At 42.9% G+C, this 23,034-nt stretch overlaps 1 protein-coding gene across 4 annotated transcripts in view; it reads left to right on the top strand.

Moving 5' to 3' along the window:
• RERE (arginine-glutamic acid dipeptide repeats) overlaps positions 1–23,034 on the top strand; it is a 337,236-nt gene that overhangs the window by 294,101 nt on the left and 20,101 nt on the right. For all 4 annotated transcript variants that reach the window (XM_018557505.1, XM_018557504.1, XM_018557506.1 and 1 more), the window contains 3 exons: positions 4,731–4,829; positions 7,748–7,828; positions 21,290–21,452. In XM_018557505.1, coding sequence (XP_018413007.1) covers positions 4,731–4,829; positions 7,748–7,828; positions 21,290–21,452 — 343 coding nt within the window. The remainder of the gene's footprint in view (positions 1–4,730; positions 4,830–7,747; positions 7,829–21,289; positions 21,453–23,034) is intronic.

The raw sequence follows: 23,034 nt of genomic DNA, 5'->3' as shown, positions 1-23,034 counted from the left end.
CTGATGTCAGTGACCACAATCGGCCCATCTGTCAATGACCATGCAGGGTTGATATGAGATGTTCCCTATGGTGGGTTTGTGGACAGCAGGAAAGTCCCAGTGATGGGTCAAGCCTTTGCACATTCCTCCTACAGTGTAAAAATCCATTTTGCATGGAGTCCCTCTTATAGGGCTTCTCTAGAAAAAGGTCTGTAAGATGAGCTGCTGTGATTTTAAATGTTCAACATCTGTGCTTGGAAGTGATCATCTATGGAGTCACAGGAAAAGCAGAATTATATCATAATGTAAGGATAGGACCATATATTTAAAAAAACAAACGTATAACCATAAAACATCCTTTCTGGAAACCTGACATACATTCTGCATTGATGAGGATAATGTCTCCAGTTGGCTGAGGAGCATCCCATCCCTCGGCATGACACTAATACCGTGGTTTAATACCCCATCTGTCACGCGGCTTCCCTTATCCGCTAACGCCATCACCGGCAGCACTGTAAACCTGTTTTTTCTCCTTTTGCAAAATGTAATTTTTGGAGTCTAGGGATAATTTATTCCCTCAGATTTGCTCGATCTTGAAATATGAAAGTTCCATTCTCGTCTCCCTGAAGCTAAGCGGGTCTGAAACCTCTTTGTATTGTGTAGAAATAGGAACGTAATGACTCATTACAGAAACACAGGTTGCTGAAGCCACCTTCTCCTGCCCCCATTCAGCCAGGAAGTGGAGAAGGCATCCACGGAGTATGCAGTGTAATTGAAGATATAAATTAGAATACAGCTCCTTGTTGAGATGTGAGAGACTAGGAATGGAGTTCATTATGAAACCAAGGAGCCTTCCAGCTGTGTCACTGAAGAAAAGGAAATGGTCAGATCACACTGGCTTCAGATGGCATTTTCTACATGACTGTACCTGCTCTCACACTGTGTGTACGCTTTGCTTGTGCATGCTGAAAAAATAGGTTTCAGCCTTCCCTTAATATTTCCTCTGATTTGGTGTACGTTTAGTAACTTGTGTCCTAGTTTTATTACAGATTTAAATAACACATATACAGTATATTTTCATAGAATCTAGGGATGCACCGATACCAGTTTTTTAGTATTGAGTACCGATTTTTTGTTTTGTTTACGGTACTTGCCGATACAGAGTACCGGTGCCGTGTGCCCAGATTATCAGGAAGTCGGGCGGCGGATCATGAACCATCGCCCGGTTTCCTGATTGCCTGTGAAACCGGTGTTCTAGCGAAAGAACACATGCTTCACATGCCGAGGCTGCCTGGCTTCCTGACCAATCAGGAAGCCGGGTGGCGAGTTATGAGGTGCCATCCAGCTTCCTGATTGGTCATGAAGCCAGGCTGCCTAGCAACAAGTAAAGCCCACTTACTGACCAATCAGGGAGATGGGTCATAACCCACTGCCCGGCTTCCTGATTGAAAAGGAAACCGGCTCCATGCTCCAAGTACCTTTTTTTGTAACACGACCCACAACTTTTCATTAGCCACGATCGCGTTCAAATGAACGGGCGGAAACGCGGCGGGAAACGTCACTGGGGGGCCATTCGAAAATAATGGCAACCCTCCGCCAATCACAGCGCGCTGCCGCTACTGACCAGTCCCCGCCCACTCGTTCGGCTGTGTGCGAAGTGGCAGATTACACAGCGCGGCTCCCGATCTGGGTCAGCATTCTATCGCCATTGCAACCATCAGTATCCGGCGGTCCCCCATCTCTGCGCTGAGAGTGTCTCCCTGGTGCGCCGGTGGTTCCGCCACTGCTGAGGAGCCTCTCACCTAGTGTAAAGCATGCAGCGTTCCACTGAACAGGGGGGTCACAACCCACCAGTTGAGAACCAAGGCTCTATACAATATATGTCTATGTTTTTGAAGTGACAGGCACAGTGACGGCGTGCACCATACAGCACAAATCAAGTTTCCAATGACTGTTATTGACACAGCAAGAGTAGATTTCTGATTGATATTGTCGTCTTCCTGGTAAAAAAAAAAAGAAAAAAAAGTTGTTTTATGTGTGTTGGTTATTGGTCTTTTGTTGCATGCGCAGTCGAGTGACTTGTCTGTAACATATAAATGCACGGAGAATTCTCTGTAGATGTTGTCAGGCGTTAGTGTGCTGGATTCCAGGGAATTTGTTTTGCGTGCTGTTTATCCATTCGCCGACTGAAGGAAGCCTGGGTTTTGGTATTTACTTTCTTTGCGTGAGTTGTCATCTGACTCCGGAGATGGAGGAGGCATGTTCTCTGCTCTGTTTTTGGCAACTGGACCTTGGCTGTGCGCATAGCAGGGGGGAGCAGAGGGGATGTCAGAGTGCTCTGTACGTCTGCGGCTTGCTGCTCTGAAGTGTTAGAAATGTATCCAGTCTGCTGGTGATTTGAGGCAGGAGAAGATGGCTTATGTCTGCGGATCAGGAAGGCTTTGCTTGCACAATCTGTTGTTCTCTCTAGGTTATGTGCTGCTGTAATGAGCTGTCTGTGCCTGGCAAGATGGGTCAGGTGTATCCTATATGCAGTTAATTTAGTTTTTGGTTATTGGTAACTATTGCTCTTCATTTCTTTTTGTACAACCCTTGAAAAATGTTGGTTTGCTGCAATAAAGCTGCCCATAGTGTTGCACTTGACCTGAGCAGATCACTGTTCCATGTGACATCACACACTACAAGACAATTGGCTAATCATCTTTTTCAAAGCGTTAATTGTTATCTGGTCAGTAAGATTCCAACATGGTGATCAGGTTTCTGGGTCACTTCATGTTTGCACATGATCCGAATGTTCTCTGCACTGCTAGCTTAAAGTGCCTTCAGTAGATGTCAGAGTAGAAGCGCTACACCAATTAAAATAGACCAGATACAACTAAATTCCATTAGGGTCAGGGGCAGTGGCGTCGCAAGGTAGGTGCGGCCCGCACCCAAGTGAGACCATTGGAGGGGTGACACCAAAATGAGACATTTTTTTTTTTTTAATTCTTTATTGTACATCAGAGAGAAAGTACATTCCAGTGAACAAAGTAGGGCAACCGCCCATCACAAAACATTACAATAAACTGAGACATCACATGCATGTCCTCATATACGTTAAGGCACAATCACTGTACAGAAATGAAGCAAAACTCCCGGCGGGAGTAAATGTCTCTACATGTAACCCGTAGCGGGTATCTCACGATCAGTGTATCGTATAAAAGCATAACATCAGTAGTATCATCCACCACACCTTGGTACTCGGGTCCCTGGCAAGTACTATCGCAGGAAGAAGCGAAAAAGATCCGGTTGACCTTGTTCACTAGGTGTCTGCCGGGTGTCACGGATCTGCGACATGCAAAAAAAAGGATCTGTAAAGTCACTGGTACCACTATGAGAACCGTCAGGGTGCAGAGCTCCTCAAACTCGTGTCCTTACACCGCCATGTCCAAGCCACGCCCCCTAAAATGACAGACATTTTGGTGTCGCCCCCTCTGAAAAGTCAGTCATGGACCAAGAGCACGACAATTGCAGGAGAGAGAGGGAGGGGACCCGGCGGCGTACCTTATCCCGCTGGGTGAACGTCCCCTACTCTCCCTCCCGGCGTCCATCACCAAGATGGTCGCTGGCAGGTATAAAAAAAGATGACCGCGCATGCGCAATGACGTCACGGTGGGGTGTCACCCGGTATCTGCTCCGGGTGATACCCGGCCTCGGGACGCCTCTGGTCAGGGGACATTCAAGTAGAATAGCCAGTGCATTTTGGGGGGTCCAAAACACACCCCTGTTATCAGAGGCTAAGAGAAATCATGTATGTGGACTACAATCCATACACCTTGTGATGAGAGTACTTCAGGCTGGTCAGCTAGTTTGGCGGCAACCATCAAACCCTTTAGTTTAAAATATAATTCTACTTTAGCAGCCAAATTGGGATAACACCCACCTACATGTTCCCATTCACATATCGTAACTTTAAAAACACTTAAAAATTGCAGTTTACTTTTTCAGATGCTCTATTCTAAAAACATCAGGACTAAATAATTCTGTTTGGTTCTCCCTTTCTATGTAATGTATGAGGTGGATGGCGAAATTTTATAGATAACCCTGTCTGTACTGTGCTGCAGAATGAATGATCAGTTGTTATCTAGGTGTGTAGGAACATCTGTCCTAACAAAGGGTTAAATATGTTAAGGTTTGGGTGGTGCATAGTATGTTAATGTACCTGAGTTTCCATTATCTCCACACACTCTTATGTATAACTCTGCACAGAAGAAACAACCAAATAGGTCAATATTATTTTTTGTATGTGTATGAATGGAAAAGTGGCAGTAGACCTTAAGACTCGGGATTGGGGTTCTTGTGTCTATTAATGACTGGTTTGCCGTGCAAGATTGAGCTCATATTCACGAGTGTTATTGGGCGGGGCGACTGCGGGATCAGTGCTTCTACATTTGTTTACTTGTATCTCTGGCTGGCTGAGCGCACCCATTTCTGAGTGTAGATCATTTCGGTCTCTGGTAAACACAGGTGCTATTGCATTGACTGGAAGGAGTGCAGGGAAAAGTATTTTTATCATGTTTTAGGTCTGTATCAGCTGAAATAGTTACATCAGATATTTCTTCATTGTAAACCAAATGTAACATTTTACAGTAAATTGTAATTCTTGTTCTGTGTCCTTTTTTTTACTTGCTGTATATTAGACATCAGATTCTTCGTTTCAGTCTGTTGGTATCAGAATAGTACAAATTGAATTTTTTTTCTTCCATTTTTAGCTACACGAAAGCAACTACGATGCTGGAAAGGCGCTGCAGCGTTTGGTGAAGAAGCCAGTTCCCAAGCTGATAGAGAAGTGCTGGACGGAAGATGAAGTGGTAAGAGAATGCTGCCATGTATTTTATGCACAGCTTTAATATCTGTACGCAGCCATAAACGCCTAGAATGATGGAAGATGACCTCTGGCATATGTAGATTGCATTTAAACAGCTAACATTAACCTGGTGTAGTTACAGGGATAGATTAGAACCCATTTTGTAGTAGGAACCCGATGTTTGAGGTTCCCATGCATCCCACAGTCAAACATGTGGAAAATTTGGAAGACTCCGCTCCTTCATCTTGTCAAGGCCGTCAGTGGTGGTGGTGGTGGCCAAAGAAACAGCAGCTCTTCCAATGTGTGTTAAAGCAGACACACACTCTTGAGTTATTGTGGTTGTCTGGTTTAGATCAGCTAATGTAAGCAGCCCCCAACTTTATCACCTGCTACAAAATTGTCGATTGGTTGGAAATGTCAAAATCTTACCAATTCTGCCACCAGAGGTTGTACGGCCATTTTCTGTTGGTTGAAAGTCAGTTCATCTGTGGACTTTAGCAGCACCGGGACTCCCTGGTACCCAAATATTGACACAGCTTTTTGGGTCGAGAGTCTGTCCCCACCCCCTCCTACCTCCAAAGGTTCAGTATTGGAAAGTGAGGTTGGCCATCACATTGATAGGACAACAATGAAGCTTAGGAAGTTAGAGGGAGCAGGGCTGATCTCATGACACTGGAAGCTGGGTTGATATCCAGAGTGGCATTTTGAAGAGGAGAAAATTCTACAATACAGCAAATAACTGCTAAATCTTGCCATTTGAGTTGATCACCATACACTGGCTGTGGTCAGTGGATGGGAACCAGTGGTAAAGGCCCCCACCTTCTTAACCGTGACTGCCATAGGTAATTACCAACCCTGAAAGCAGAGTTACTCATTCTCCTTTACTGTTATATGATGGTACCTCTAATTGTTGAGGATGCATGTGTACTGCCTCTAGGTGCAGGCAGAAGGCAATACATGTACGTCTAGATGTACCAACTGTTTGAAATGAAAAATGAATATTGTCCTGATGATAAGTTCTGCACGTTATTTAGTTTACACATTAGTTGTTCCAATACAGATAGAAAATGCTGTTCACCTTTAGGAGGGGGGGGGCTTTAATGGGCACATGGTAGTTGTTTATGATGAGCCATGCCCTACAAGACACGGTTTATCTATAAAAGGAACAGTTGGTAGCAGCTGTTTCCTGTTTATAAGGACACTTGGTCACACCTGGCAGAATAAATCTCCGAGGTCTCAGGAGAATATATCCACATCACTAAATTAAAAGACAGATAAAGTACCGCAACACATAAAACATGATAGGGCCTTTAGAAGTCTTGGATGGAGCTGAGGTGATGGCAGCTTTATGTTCTACGTCTGAAAATAGCCTCAGTGTGGACTGTGCCATGCTGTAAAAGCCCCAAGAACTATTATGACTTATGTGCCACCCAAGGACAAATGACTCCACCTCAGTATAGCCTTTTCCTTGGGAGAACTCAACGTAAAATGTGCAAACCATTAGGTCATGTTCATACTTTCTGTGCTTTGATGTGCAGCAACTTGTGCTTGTAGATGAATCCACTCACCACTTTGCTCAGCTGAGTAAGACTTCAGATAAGTACTTTTACTTTTTTTAAAGTCACTAAGCAAAAGGCCTCAGGCTCTGTTCTGTTATTGGCCACGAGAAGGGGGACAGAGATGCTACCACAGTGTCTGTGAAGTCAGGCACTACAATCAGAGGCTCAGCAGTTGGGCTTTAAAGTGATATTACAGTTAAATGTTTTTAAACCATTTAAAATGCTGATTAATGGATGCTGCTCCTTTTATGTATAAAAGTTTTAAGTTTCCTGCAGAACCACCTGGCCCCTGAGCACTGGCCCTGATATTCTGTTTTAGGGTGGCTCCTTTCCCTTGAAGGGTCCTATGGAGTCACCTTTGTGTGTGCTAGTAAGCTGTGTCTCTCCACAATCACACAGGCACGGCAAGGCAAGCCAAACCCCTGCTCCCTTCTCCAAGCTAGTAGATGGACAGCTGCTCTAGATTGTTCTTTCCCTTGTGACCTTGTACTGGATAGGAAGTTCAGGGAAGCCGAGCTGTAAAAGTTGGAGGTAGCTATTTGGGGACATGATTATAAGTGCTTAGACAAAAATGTATGCATATGCGTTCCTCTGCAATGTTTATTTGTTTGATCTGTATTCACTATTGTAAAAAAGTTTGAGAGTTTAATACTGCTTTAAAGTGTATCTAAAAATACATATATTGCAGCTTAGGAATCCTTAGATGAGGTGGCTACATTAGTTTTCTTTTTGTCACGCTTTTTCCCTTTATTTTCACCTAATAATCCTGCAGATAACATGCTACTTGTTCCTTCTGTACCTTCTTGGCTACACTCATTTCTGTATGTGGAAGGAACCATGGTTGTCACACAGGCTAGACCTCAAACATGTCTCCCTTTAGTTCCTCTCCATTACATGGCAGATTGACGGGACTTAGTCGCTTATTCAAGAATGACAGATGCATTTCTGGCAAGATCAACATGTGTTTTCTGTACTTGCTGAAAAAAACCAATTCAGCCACCACATCTAAGGACGGGTTACCTGCAGTATATTACATTTTTGTTTTTAATATGCTTTAAATGACTTGAACTTTTTTGGTTGCGGTGTTGTCGCAGTCGTCTGATAGTAGATCTGTTGTCTATTGTCTTCAGCCTTCAGCACCAGAATATAGATATGCTCTAGGTTATTTTTGACTGTTGCGTCTGTACACATTCATTTCTAGGAGTGTGCACTGACCTATTCACAACTGTGCACACAGGAAAAATCTAACCATTTGAAGCGTAACCCTTCAGTCTTCTATGGCCGATCTTTATCAGGCTGACTGTTTTCTTGTGTTAAAACCTTAAGACGTCCTAACACATAACTTGCTGCTTTGACAATACAGAAACGGTTCATCAAAGGATTGCGGCAATACGGGAAGAACTTTTTTAGGATTCGGAAAGAATTGCTGCCCAACAAAGAGACGGTGAGTGGTTTTGTTTCTCTCCACATTTATTAAAGCCTGATGTAATTTACAATGTTTATTTATAGTTTATGTTAATATTATGTAACGACCTGATTACATCTGTGACCGATGGATTGCATCTGTGTGCTCAGCTCCACATTTCACGTCATCTTCCTGCCTGTCTTAGATGGTTCTGATTTGAACTGTCCTGCAAAGCCACTTATCAGTGAAATGTTTGACCGTATGTTGCAGACTGAACGTTCTCCAAAACATGAAATTGGACAATTAAATAATTAGGCAGGCCATATGCTGGCTGGATGAACAATACAAAATGCTTGATTTCCCCATCCATACTAAACAGCATGAATGGTGTAGTCTCTCGCCCCTGCCTGGTTGGTTCCGACTGTCAGAATACCCAAACAGGGACTGCAGCTGAAGTCGCTGTCCAGCCGACAATATTCAGCCCAGCTCCTTTGACAAAAGTCGATTGAAAAATGGAGTTGTGCCATCAGGGCTACCCACAGCTCAAAATTCGGCCAGTTCAGCTGGATTTGGCCTAAACTTCTTTACTTGGTCAGATTTTGAGTTTTAAAAAAAAGGAATCTTTCTTGCCACAAATAGAAAAGAAAACTTCTGAAGCTCCTTGCTTAAGCAGTCTTAATCACATTGTCTAGGCCAGGGGTAGGCATTCCAGCTGTGGTGAAACTACAAAGCCCCATCATGCCTCTGACTCTGGCAATCATGTCTGTAACTGTTACTCTTGGAATGCCTCATGGGTTTTGTGGTCTCACCATAGCTCGTGTGCGGAAGGTACCTGCCACTGGTCTAGGCCTACCAATTGTTACCATTCATATGGGGTTTTTGTTTGTGGTACTCCATATTGGTCTGCTTGTGTGCATACCTGACTTAGAGCCGTTTCTTTACTCTTCTCCATGGAGGTCACAGCAGCCCTGCAAGGTGTGTTGTATAGAAACTTTTCTCAAACCTTAAGGTTTTCCTAAAAGATGTATTTGGTAATTTGTGTTGTTCAGAACCTGGCATAATCTACTATTTCTAATGGAAGGAAGTTGGAAAGGGAACCCTTCATTTAGTTGGAAGAAATGTATTTTGCTGCTGCATTTTTATCATCTTCACCTCTGCAATATTTGCTGCTGCATTCTACACTATGCCTTTTCATCACACTTCAAATGTCGCCCTTCTAGAAGCAGGAAGAATGCCAGGTGGGAGTTGGGATGAAATAAAAAGCATGCATTTTGCCTCTTTTGATAAATAGGCCTCTGAATTATCATTGACTAGCACTGCAATTTTTATGAACCTTAGTCTCTGTAGCATAAATGTCTGTGGCCTTCTTTAAACTTCAGCAGGTTCCACCAGGAGCTGAAGGGTCTAGGAGAAACATGAGCAGGGGTGTGTTATTCCAGCTGATAGGCAATTGTTTTCAAACACGGAAGCAGCGCCAAGGGCCCATTGGGAACACTTACACCAATGCCAACAGTGCTGCTTATCGTATAGGCAAATATGTCTCTCTTCCTTTCCATGGCCAGCTTCAGAGCCAAGGTTTGGCTATGCTAATGGTTCATGGTTTCATGGTATGCAAGGATCGCAATCAAAATAAACCTGTTTAAAATTAGATCATTGTAATTATATTTTTACATTGAAAATAATGGAAACTACTAGAACTGGGTTCCATACAATTCATTTTGTTCTGCTCATGCAGAAGTTAAGAACGGCCTTCTGCCAATGAAGTTGTGTCTGCCAACACAGGTCAAATGCCAGATCAAATTGCAGCAAGAACACCTGTAACATGCCTGCCGGCACATGACCACACCTTAGGTCAGATCTCTGCAGAGTATCCAATCTCAGCAAACTCTGTAAATAGAGAAGAGCATTATGTGTAGGCAATAACACCTTCTACCTCATGCATCAGTACATCTCCAGGATCCTTGATTCAGATCTGTAACAAATGTTATTTTCTCTTAAAGCAGAAAGAACGCAATGGCATAGTGTAGCATATCTCCTTTTATAAAGAAAATTATAAGTCATATACTAATTATAAGTCATATACTCAGAAGTCAAATCCTTGCACAGAACGCATTTCAGGGAAGCGTATCCCCTTCATCAGCCTCTAAGAGGGGAAAGCTTTCCCGAAACATGTCCTCCAAGCAATAGTATCCAGCATTTACACAGCAGTGGGTGAGGGGACTGTTGAGAGAAAGCAGAAGACTGGGAGAGAGGTGTGTGCGTTCCATTCACTGGACCCTTCAGCTGGACACCCATCCTGGTGGTTTAAGCTGCGGTTCCTGATTAATATTTTCCAACCCCTATATGCTTTTTAAGCAATGATCTGACTTATGAGTGTACTCATTTCAATTTTCCTTTTTAAAGAAGATATGCTGCACAGTGCCAGCGCACTCTTTTATTTTCCAGCTTTGATGTTTTACAGTTCTAAAGAGCGCTCCTCTCTGACTGCCTAAGAGCAACATGGCAAGATTGCTTGTCATATCCTTATCCACAAACGGCAGGAATTATGTGTGGCTTGCTCTGGAAGGATTTCATACAAACCGTCTCTATACAGTGTTTTGCCACTTGCTTTATTCACTTTGCGTTAACCAATGCGTAACATTTTAGTGCTATTGCTTTATGTATGGCCTTTATGTAAAATCACCACAAGCCCCCTGAATTATATTGTTTATAAGCTGATTTTCAATACCAGTTTTCACCTACAGATGGTGCTGTAGGTAAAATCCAAAATTGCCCTCTTTTAATATGTGGAACCCTACTGTGCTGCTTGAGAGAGGACCTCCAGAATAGGCTTTGTGTTAGTTTTACTTTGGATTCATTGAGCATCTTTAACATTTATCAGTTGTGTTTTCTATGTCTGGCAGAAACATCTCCGTTTGTTCTATATATCTGCGGAACGTTTGGCAGAAAGTCTGCGGCTCTTCTATTTACGTTTGCTGATTTATGGATGCTTCTACACAAATTAGAGCAGGCGTGTGAGAAGAGCAAGTTGGAAGCATAGCAGGGTGCCCCATAGAGACGTCTGCTCTGTGCAGATTGCTCCTCTTATTCTTGTAGCAGTGAGGAGCCTTACAACAATACAACTGATATAGATGTTTTCTAAATGTCAAGGGGAGAAGGGCATTGATGGAAATGACACGGAGAGCAGGCGCCCCCTGGAGGAGATGGGTAGCAGTGCATGTGCTGCTTTCTCCAACAGTGTTGGAGCTTTCCGATTGCTCACAACCTAAATACCGTGCAGAACAGGTGCCTGGAGAGTGTGCATTCAATATCTCTGCTGCATCGTATGCCAGTTATATATAAATAGCTTGTGTCAGCAAGTGGCTAGTCTTCTTGAGAGCCTGACAGATATTCTAGAGTGCTCTGTGCACCATTACTGCCTATTACCACCTTTATATCTATCTCAGGAATGTCACCGAGTCGTTTAGCCTTTTCTGATACGATAGGCCAGGACTGTTCTGAAAGTGCTCATAAACATTTTCTCGTATGGAAGTTTGGCTGAGTTGCCTAAATTCTTCACTTAAAGCACCTGAGAATGAAAGTATGTGCTGTAGTGTCTGTTTCCTTCCAGCCACAAGCCAGAGAGATCTGAAAACAAGATGTTTTTCATTAGCAGAAGAATGTGTGCTTTATTGGCAAAATCATATTTTGCTGTAATGAAGCCTTTGCAAAGCAGTGTTGTATGGGAGAGGCTGTTCCCAGTCATTGTAATGCCGTACACTACTAGAGACTTAATTTTATATCCGTATACTAAGATGTTTTATAAAGCTATTTTCTGCATGCTAGACGGCCCTCATTTTTCTTTTACCTTGTTCCTATAGCAAGAAACAGGTTTAAATACTCCCTGTGACTTTATTATAATGCTTGTAAAATTCTTGCCGGGGCAACTACTGGAAGGAGGCAACAGGAAAGGAACCCTAGGTCTGTTCATATTGATTTATGAGCATGCCCCACCAGAACTACATCTCCCAGAACCCTTTCCCTACACAGCGTGCTGCAGGCTCTTGGGAGTCGAGGCAGAAGCATTGTTTTGCTGAGAAAATGAAATCAATGTATGCATGTGGAGAGGGACAGGGGGTGGCCTGAGTTCTGTAGGCTGGCAGTGCTTGGGCAGCAGAGTCAGCATTGTCAGCCTCCAGGAAGTTTTTCTGCGCTTGCAGCATTTTTGAGTAAATAAAACCCTGTCAATTATGCGTGTATGAAAGATTTACTGCATATGATTTTTTTTTATTTTGCACCCATATATACTCTAGTGCAGCGGTCGTCAACTTTTCAGACCTCATGTACCACTAAAATCATAATTTTAAATCCCGCGGACCACTAATATAATTTTTTTTTAAATATAGATATATTCTCATACTTTTTGTTTCAGTGTAGTCAGTGTAGGAGCAGCCCCGGAGCCTCCGTGCCGCTTCATTGACGGCCCAGCCTGCACGGCATCAGAGGGGCCCGGGGACCACCAAAATTTTCTGGTTTCTCACGGACCACCGGTTGGCGACCACTGCTCTGGTGACTTAAAATTTTGGGAAATGATCGACCTCCGAGATAAAATGTGGTAATTCTTACATATTTTGATGATATGAATTAGAAAACAGGTGATAAAGGTGTCTGGTTGGTTGGCTAAAGTTTTCAAGATATTTCACAAAAAAAGGTTTATATACAGGTGAGAATATTTGCCTACAGGGGAGGGAGGTGTCATGATGCCTTGTAACTTCTCCACAATGTACAGTAGAACAATGAAAATGGTACCACATGGAAGTGTATACATTTATCTTCACTTTGAGACTAACGATTACCTAGCTGTAATTCTTTAATTGCAAGGTACATTTGTCCTGGTCAGATCCACGCATCATACAGTTACATCTGGTGGCTTGTGAAAGTGTTATTGCCTAACATTTCCGAGGAACAGTTGCGTGATATTTTCCCTCAGAAGCCAAGATACCTTGAAACTGTGTAAACAACGCAGATAACTTCTGCCACATTTGTGGCGAGGATACATATGCATCTCAAAGTGCAGTATGCCAGCAGTGGTAAAAAAGGAAATGGGGGATCAGGACAGGAGTTGGGCCCCTCATTGTTGCATTACATGTGCAACTTATCTGCGTCATTGGCTAAACAAGAAGAAAAAGTCTGTGCCTTTCGAAGTCCCAATGGTGTGCAGAAAGCATGAAAATGTTACATGAAAAACCAATAAATGAATGGAAAGTTATGTTATTGGTATCAATAAAAAGATAAATGTATAATGATTGACGTGGCACCATTCTCATTGCTATATCACATTTTGCAGAATCGCACATCCCCCTCGTCATTTTGATGCAATTTTGGCCTGAACCTGTATCTTGGAAACTGGAGCCAATTAATACTCAGGACTTAATTTTCCTTTATTAGTGACCGGATTCTGGTCAAATGTAGCTACTTTCGTTTCCGAGGCTTTCTCCTTGTAGACCAGTGTTATTGGTGGATGCTGTTGAGGAAAATCACCAGCTAGCTTCTTTCATGTAATAGGGAGCTCAGTGGTGCTGTGTTTACATGGAAGTTGCTGCTTTTCGGTGATGGAATAAAAGTTATTGAATAATCTATAATGTGACACAAAATCTGTGTGGGGTGTGAGGCACAGGCAGTATAAGCTGCAAAAGGTTAGAACTGAGAACTCTGGGTGCACCAATCTCACCATTGGGGGTTGAGAGAGATGAGCTTGGTGGAGGATTGACCCATTGGTAAGAAACGTCCGGTCTCAGCTTCTTATTTGCAGTGCATGCTGGGATGTGTAGGTCAGCAGATGGGTTATTGCAGATATGACTACATTAAGCTTTAGTAGGAAAGCTGATGGAACTGTTAAGACATTTCAACTTTGTCCTTACCCTCACCTGTGTCACTTGTTCCTGCATTGTAGGTTTGGCCTATTCAAGTCTATGGGACATTGGTGCACAGGCATGGGTAGGTTTTTACTGGCAGGGCTGGAATTACTCATTATGTTGGAAAATCATTCCCCCTATCTCCATATAATAGGAATCAGACCTTTCAGCATATTTACTCCTGTCTAGGATTTGTCCAAATGGAAGAACAATGTGTGAGCTCCAGGGACAGGGCAATCTATACAAGCACTTGCCGACTTTACTTGGAGGTTGCAGATCTATGTGGTTTACAGTTCTACCTGTGGAGGCTTTTTCTTTTTTTCCTCCATAACCTGAGCTCCAGAGCTTAGCAGGCGTTCTCGGCCGTGTGCCCATGCAATCATACAAGCCATTCCTTAATCTTGATAAGTGGATTAAGCCTGTAGCTTATCTTCTCCATACGTGTGCAGTAGGTGCTATGCAGCCACCTTGCAGGACTGAAGCAGAACTCCAACCACAATAACATTACAAGATAAAATAAGAAAACCACCTTTTGCTGCAATATTTACATTCAATGCAGAGATTACCCCCCATAGATTTTTTGCCAGCTAGATGTCCTCAGTCAGATGGCCAGCAATATTCAACCCACTTTCTCTGAGCCCAGGTCATCCAAGGCCCATCCCCAGTCTGCGAGTGATGAGCTCATCTCTTTGTCACTCTGCTTTCTCTTCCTATCAGCATGCTATTTGTCACCATATGAACTGATTGGCCCTTGTGCTGCTATTTGCAGCTCACATTCCAGTCCTGCTGTACATGGGCTGCAGGAAGCTGATGTTTTGGTAATTACAGAGCTCCATTAATTTGGGTCTTTTATATCTCCCTAGAGTTTGGTTTTAAGTCTGGCTTATTTTTTAATGGATTGGTATCGCAGAGACCGCCATAGCGTGTACCCCGCAGTCTCTGAAAGGGTTATACTTGAGAAATAGAAATCTTGGCTGCTACTGACCCCATGAGAGCAACTTTTCTCTAGCTCATTTAAGGCTTTGGAATGACTTTGCGTCTGCAGATATTTTCATCCCCTGTTTTCCCGGACAGAGGGGAATCAGATGAATAGAATACGTGCCAGTAGCTCGTTTCCCATGTGTCTCTCATTCCTGCGATGCCTGCTTGTATTAATAGAACAGCCTACAATGAGAATGCCAAAGCAGCATCCCTCCCGCCTGGTGTAAAATGGAGTAAATAAGACCTCGATGTCTTCGTGTGCTTCCTGGATTGTCCTCGACTGGCTGTAACTTTAATAGCAATCATCCCTTTAGGCCTTTGTTATTTTCCAGACATGACGGCTGAGCTGATAGAAATGTTTCCACACAGCCTAGTAGCAGATGTTGTGCCCTGGTCCTGCTGCAAAATGTCTCCCATCATTCATTGCTCCTTCCCCATCATTTCTATATTCACTGATGCTCTCATTCCGCTTCATGTTGTGCATTGGTGTTATAAGCAAAGGAGCAGCAGAATGACCATTAGGGTTGCCTTGATATGGATGAAAAGAAACCAAAAGCCGTTTTTTGGTATTAACTTGTATTAAGTGGACATAAGGCTTCATAAAACTGAAGTCATGTCCTGTGCTGATGAAGGCAAAGATGGTTAAAACAACTGTATTCAAGTGGGATAAATGACTGCACGTATTTGCATTTTACTTTAAAACATCAAGAATATCTTCACCTGCCCATCTCATCAATAAGTCTATTGTCACGTAGACCTCAGATGAAGATGCTCTACAATTTCATTGACTTCCATAGTGCTGGGTGCTGCTTTGCCAGGAATCTTTTTAGATGTAGTTTAGATGTAAATAGTGTTTTGCAGATTTCTTTAAGCGTTGCTAATTGCAATTATACTGTATCTGTCTTCTGAATCTCCCGAGGACCCTATAAAACAAATATTCCCATCTTTTCATAAATATGTGTGGACATATAGATCCTAATAATTGTCTAATTCTGCTTGAAGGTAAACTGCACCATGAGGTGCTTCGGTGAGCCAGGAACGAGGGGCCTTGGAAAGCTGAGGTTCCTGTCAGTGCCAGGAGGTGATTTGTGCTTAATTGAGAGAGGCGCTGGAAGGATTGAGAGCGTGACGTCCCCATATGAATATTTCATCAGCAGGGAGATCAGTGTAGCGTGTTGGTAAATCAAGCAGGCTTGTACGTTTTATTACTGCTCTTCAGCTTTTGTGTAACATCATGGAATACTTACCGGGTGCAAGTGCAGCAGAGCAAGCTGGTCACTTTGTGCGGCTGTACACATTTGTCATAAAGGACGTTCTTGAGTTTTATTCATGCAGTAAGTCCAAAACGGCATCTCGTGTGGCATATTTCTAATTCTTACAACTGGGGAGCCGACATTCAGAACATCAGCTCATAAACCATCTTAAATCCTTGTTTTTTGACATTGTCAAGTCCTTGCAAATTTTTTTTTCTTTTTGATAAGCCAGGCAAAGAAATGGCGATTGAAACTCTGCTAGTAAGAATTATATTCCATGGCAGCTTGGCCGTGTTGTATGTTTCAGGTTTGTTAGATGTTAGGAGGGTAAATTGAGTGTCATTCTGCATTGTCATCTACATGGAGTACTATTAGCCTATTATCTATAATGAGAGTATAATAATAATGGCTCCGTTAGAACTGGTCTGGCAATGATCCTGCGTCTATAGGGCAGTGCTCACAGCCCCAAACAGGAGCCATCTTGGCGATCTTGTAGAATTGCTTCTGTATCGTGAGAGAAAATGGCCAAAATATATGTTGTCAGTCCGGTGGATCATGTATGTATGTGTGCCTGTTCCCTAATTTCTTTGGCCAGTTTAACAATAACTGGTTAATACATGTGTAAACATTGTAACACTGTTATGTTTAGAGTTCTGCCTAATGAAATCAATATATTTAAGCATGTCTGAGCTACAGAGGAAAGCAGGAGAGTCCTTTGTGTGCTCTATCGTGAGCTGCCCTGTCATTCCACAGGAAGGGGACTAATGCAGTGGTCCCTAAACTTGCAGCCTCTGGTGTCTCTATGTTAAAGCAATGAGGTCTCAGTCTCTATGTTAAAGCAATGAGACCCATAAACATGTCTTCTGACTGCGGCCACTGATTACAACATTTTATATTCTTCTTTCACTTTCCGACACCTCAGTATGTGTAAGCCAATGATATCAAAGTATTCTTTAGTGTCTTGCCTTTGCATGTTTTTATGTTACAGATCGGTCTGGTTGTTCTACTTTTAACGTTTAATAATTGCAGTTTAGTTCCTAACTTGGAACACATTTACATTTTAGCTTCGCGAAGGCATACAGAATATTGTGTAATAGGTGTATTCATCAATGTAGCATTCATTAAGACTGACAATAGGAGAAGATTTAACTCTTACAATGCGGCTCCACGCTCAGCCTTTATAATGTGATACTATAACCAGGTGACGGCAAAGATTACACCCAACATTGAGCTCTTCCTCTCACTTGTCTATGCTGAAACAGTTTCTGTACAGAATTGTGATATCTTGGAGATGTCCAGTTGTGTTGTCTTTTCTTGTGCTCCTGGTTCTTTAAGGAAACATGAAACCTGGTAGCCAGCTTCCTTCCTGTGTTTACTTTCATGCAGTGAAGCCTGGTACAACACAGGGAAGTTTGAACTATGCTCTGTAGGTGTGATATTTGTGATAAGCAGTCTGCTATTCAGCCTGAAACTGGCACCTCCCTGTACACCGAGCAAGCGAGCGGCAGGTATTTCCCACTGGTCACCAAATGATAAAGGGAACGGAACACAAGTCGCACACAGGTTGTATTCAAATACTCCTTCATTGTTTTCAGTTTTGTAGGCTAGCAGGTTTCTTTTAAAAATATTTACTAAAGATGTTTGGGTTTATGATCGGCGTGTTTAGGCTTGATTGCGTCTGTCTCCGGCATCACTGAAGGAGAGGTTTACATGTGGTTTCTGTGTGTAGAATGCTTGTGCAGAGGTAGAAGCGATGAAGCAGGTTCTGATTATTGTATTGTGCGTTTTATGTACCTTGTGATATATATATATCTACATATATAGATACATATATATCACAATTTAGTATTTTACATACTGCTACTTTTGGTAGAGAGTGTTCTGATGGAGAATGTGAGTTTATTTGCTTGCTCTGAATATTTTTTAGGGGGACCTTTTGTGTGTACTTGTTTCAGGTTTTTATTGGGCTTTTTCCTAATGAGCTCTAGATTCTCCCACTAGTGGCTTTCTGGAAACTGCAGTTAATCTCCTTGCTATAAAACCAATTACATGCAAAGCCACCAAGATGTTGGCCACCGTGTGTGTGATGCTGTAAAGTAAGAATGCTTTAAAAACTATATATTTTTATTGTATATTTGAATCAATGTACAAAATGCAAAGTGAGTAAACAGAAGAAAAATCTAAATCAAATCAATATTTGGTGTGAACCCTTTGACTTCAAACCAGTATCCATTCTGAGGGCCCATTCACACCACCTCCAGACCAGATTGTTTCTGGACCTAAAATGCATCCCAATGTTTCCCTATGATCTTATTGGCCTCAGTTCACACCATCGCAGTCAGTTCCAGAGCAGACCAGAAAAATACTGCTGGTCACATTTTGTCTGGTCTGGAATGCGCACAAATGCGTCAAAACCGCATCGGAATGCAATGGGAGAAAAAAAACTTTTTTTCTTTTTGGCTGGTTTGGATAATCTCATCACCCTGAACTTCCTGCTTCTCTGTAGAGAGAGATTTGTGAAGATAGGAACCATGATGGCTGAAGTGGACACTGAATTCTTTGTAGAACTTGTGGAAGTCTGCCCAAAGCTGTATGATCCGAGGCATGGGCAATATAAGAACAATCATAGGAAGATGGACAAGTGGAGAGGCTTTGCTGCCCACGTTGTCCCTGGGTATGATGATTTGAGCAGCTCGGAAAAGAACAACTGTGGTAATTTCATGTCCCTTATGTGCAAGCATTGTGCTGCTCTTTTCCTGGCTATCTGTAGGTCTTGCAGAGGTCCCCCAGCAAGACCTCACATTGAACGCGGCAAAATGCAACGCAGTGCGTTCCAGATCTGGTCCAGAAAATGGTGTGAACTTGCACTTGCACACAGTCAGTGATTTTGTAGGATTAGAGTCAGGTGTATGATTATCCAATTATACCGAGCAGGTGCTAATCATCGATTTTCATATGTAGGTTTAAACTCAGTCAATAACTTAAACAGAGACAGCTGTGTAGGAGGCTTAAACTGGGTAAGGAACAGGCAAACTCTGCTACTAAGGTGAGGTTGTGGAAGACAGTTTCATGTCACAGGTCATGGACCATGGCAAAACTGAGCATAGCAACAAGACACAAGGTAGTTGTACTGCATCAGCAAGGTCTCTCCCAGACAAAGTTTTCTGAGCAGACTCGGGTTTCAAGATGTGCTGTTCAAGCTCTTTCGAAAAAGCACAATGAAACTGGCAATGTTAAGGATCATAGACGCAGTGTTCGGCCAAGGAGACTTAATGCAGCGGATGAAAGACCTCATGCTTCCCTTCGACATCGGAAGGTGTCCAACAGTGCCATCAGCACGGAACTGCCGGAAACCAGTGGGACCCGGGTACACCCATCTACTGTCCAGAGAAGTCTTGCCAGAAGTGGTCTTCATGGAAGAATTGCGGCCAGAAAAGGCATACCCCCAACATGGAAACAAGGCTAAGCGACTCAACTATGCACGAAAATATAGCAACTGGGGCAAAGAAAAATGGCAGCAGGTGCTCCTGGACTGATGAGTCAACATTTGAAATATTTGGCTGTAGCAGGAGGCAGTTTGTTCTCTGAAGGGCTGGAAAGCGGTACAATGAGTGTCTGCGGACAACAGTGATGCATGGAGGAGGTTCTTCAAGATGCGACCGTTAAGCTTTTTGCCTGAAGTTAGAAGTCTTTCTTGGAGTCTATTAAATCTCATTTATCAAAAACATTACACTAGCTTCATAAATCTGGTGCAAATATATTGCGTGCAAGTTAAAACACTCGCAATTGCTATGATAAATTCCCCCCACTAGGTCTTATTTTCGGGGTAGGTCTTATTTTTTTTTAATATACAACAATCCACACTTATTCATGTACAACAGTCTACATGTGTTCATATACCAAAATATACCGTACATTTATTCAATACAGTCATGTCATAACTTTTCAAATCCTGAATTCTGGCCTGATGCCGTACCTTTCCAAGAGCAATTTGGTAACCAATCGCTGGCCAGAATGAGCAAAGCGCGCTTTCACTATAGATTCCTCAGAGGCGGAGTGCATTTGGTATCATTCCGCCTGTGACAGGAGCCGCCGCTATAGAAGAAGCATCGGCTTATGCGGCTCTGCTCCCTTCACTGCCGCCTCGCTTCCTCTAGCGCCGGCTTCGTTGGTACCGCCAATTCTCTCCCGCGGTTCTTCAAATTCCCCCTTATGCCACCACGGGCCCTGGGAATGGTCACAACTAGTTCTTATTTTCGTGGTAGGTCTTATATTTTACCAATTCCCAAAAATAGTACTAGGTCTTATTTTAGGGGAAACACTGTATTTACACTTTTTTTTTATTTTATTTCTAAAAGCATTCTTACTTTACAGCATTTTTTCCACACCTGCCTAAAACTTTTGCACAGTGTGTGTGTGTGTATGTATGTATATATATATATATATGTCCTGGAGATGGAGAGAGTCCAGAGGAGGGCAACTAAACTAAGGGGCTGGAGGACCTAAGCTATGAGACGAGGTTGCTCAATTTAAACTTGTTCACGCTGGAAGTGAGGAGATTAAGAGGGGACATGATTTTGATGTACAAAATGTTCAATGGTGACAGCAACATCGGCAATAAACTTTTTACTGTAATCTCCCTAACAAAGACTAGAAACCACCACCTAAAATTGGTGAAGAAAAGATTTATCCACAAAAGGTGTAGGGGCTTCTTCTCAGTCAGAGGTTACATTTTGGAACTCTTCCACAAGCAGCAGTATCAGCAGAGAATATTAATTCATTCAAAAATCAGATACCTTCTAAAGTGACTGTAACATACAGGGGTACAGGTACTCTTAAGAACGAAGACCACACAAGGACTCGTATACACACAGACACACAAAGGTTGAACTTGATGGACGTGTGTCTTTATTCAACATCAAATCCCATGTAACTATGTATGTGTATATATCCCTGATGTACACTTTAACCAACTTTTAGCACCTGTCACGATTTTGCAGCAAACACATTTTTTTCCAACGGCTGATCAACCAGACTTCACCTTGAGCAAGTTTGTGTCATGTCTAATTACATCATAGTGATGAGACACAATGCTTGCTTTTTGTGTGTATGGGGGACTTGTGTACTTGTGGACTTATAGTGATACACAGAGAATATATTGTGTGAAACTCATCTGTTGTGATCTGATTATTCTGCTAAATTTGATTTTAAACGCACTAATGTGATTTTGATGTTAATTGTGTATTTGAAAGGTTAATTTGGGGGGAGGGGAGGTGGGGTTACAAATCATGCTCCCCTATGGCTGTCTTTTTTTTACAAAGGGCTTTTGCATTAAGCATACAATTATATTAACTTGAAGCGCTTGTTTGCAGGGAGAACTTATTACCTTTTACTACTACTGGAAGAAAACTCCTGAAGCAGCGAGCTCCCGTGCCCACCGCAGGCATCGGAGGCAGGCGGTCTTCCGGCGGATAAAAACTCGCACCGCCACCACCCCGGTGAACACTCCCTCCCGGCCTCCATCAAGTGAATTTTGTGAGTGCACTTTTCCCTCTAACTCGTGTCTGAAGATAACATTGAAAGACTGAAATGTGTACACAATGCAATGTGACTAGAACTGATAAGGTATAAATAATCTCAGAAATGGTATAGCGTGCACCATAAGCAGTGTGCCTGCAGCTGTAAAACTGTTCAGCCTTTCTCATCCCACAGATTTTATATTACGGCATTAGCCAATCAGATTTCGGTTTACTACATTCTGATTGTTAAACATAAGTTGACTGACATCAGTTCTGTAGATTCCTCTTTGCCTCCTTGAGTAAGCCAAAAGTGTGGAAGGGAAGAGCAGCAGCTTTCCCAATATCAGCAGATCAGAATCTCCCTTCCAGGTTTTCAGTGCAATCTGAGAGATGAGGGCAGATCTGGTTGCTATAGGCAGCAAGCACTGTTCTTTCTTAGGAGATGATTTATAATGGAGAGCTTGTATCCGCTCTCCTCTCATACAAGTAAGTTAATGTGAATACAAGATTTTCTGTAAATCAGGTCTCAACAAATCCCAGGTCGGCATGGCGACTAGAAATTGCGTCCTGGCACCTGTGCTTTTTTCACCCGTTCACTGTCCTCCTCCACCCCCAAATCAGCTCTGCTCCTCCTGTTCTCCCCTCTGGGAGCCCGCTGCAGTCTGTGTCCCCTTTGATCCCCGCAGCTCTCCCTGCCTGTATCAGCAGAGGCAGCGGGGATCGAAGTGGGCACTGACTGTTGCAGCCAGCTCCCAGCGGGGAGGAGAGACAACTTTCAGCCACTGTGCCCCCCACCTCCTTCTTTGGATCAACAGGCAGCAAAAAAGATAACCCTAGGCTGACCATTCTCTGTGGGGTTGGGGGTGTGAGGAATTAAACTCTTTAACTGGCTTTCCGTGAATGTCTGCTCAGTGTATGATCATTTGCAGTCAACCTAAACAATCGTTTATAGAAAGATGCTTTGCAAGAAAAATCCTCCAACCACTTAATGCCTATGGCAAGCCTAACACTCGCCAATCCACCTCCGTTAGTCCACCTAGTCAGAGCTGTTGATTGCTGTTGCTGTTTGTGCTGTGACTTACATAGAGTGAAAGAAGTAGGGCAGATGTGCACCTGGTTATGAAGTACTAAAGCCGTACATGCTGACTGATTCCTTGTAGAGTGTGAGGATGCTAGTTATCTCCTAAAACGTTAATTATGCTACATTAAGCTGTCATTGTGTTCATTTAAATCTATTGCTCTTATTACTGGTGCAGGGTTTAGGCAATTACTTCAGGTGAATGATTTTTACATAAGGAATCTGCTTAATAACAATTAGTAGACCATTCCTTGCCTGCCAGGCACTGACAGCCGAGACTGGGGAGAGATGACAGATACAGGTGTGATAAGCAGCTGTGTTTTCCTTTCACCTTGTCTGGGAGCTTACTGTGTGTCAGGGTCAGCCTGATTAGCACACATTCAGTGAGCCGCCACTGTGCTTTATATATATATATTATACATTGCTGCTTGGAATTCTAAACCAGCCAGTAATCAGGTATACTTGAACAGCAGGTACATCGATTGTATCATTGTCTATAAGCACAGCGCCACCTGGCTTC

The sequence above is a fragment of the Nanorana parkeri genome, unplaced genomic scaffold (assembly GCF_000935625.1).
Source record: "Nanorana parkeri isolate BGI_ZX_2015 unplaced genomic scaffold, ASM93562v1 scaffold287, whole genome shotgun sequence".
Lineage (NCBI taxonomy): Eukaryota > Metazoa > Chordata > Amphibia > Anura > Dicroglossidae > Nanorana > Nanorana parkeri.
The sequence above is the reverse complement of the archived record's forward strand: the minus strand, read 5'-3'. Positions and strand labels throughout refer to the sequence as shown.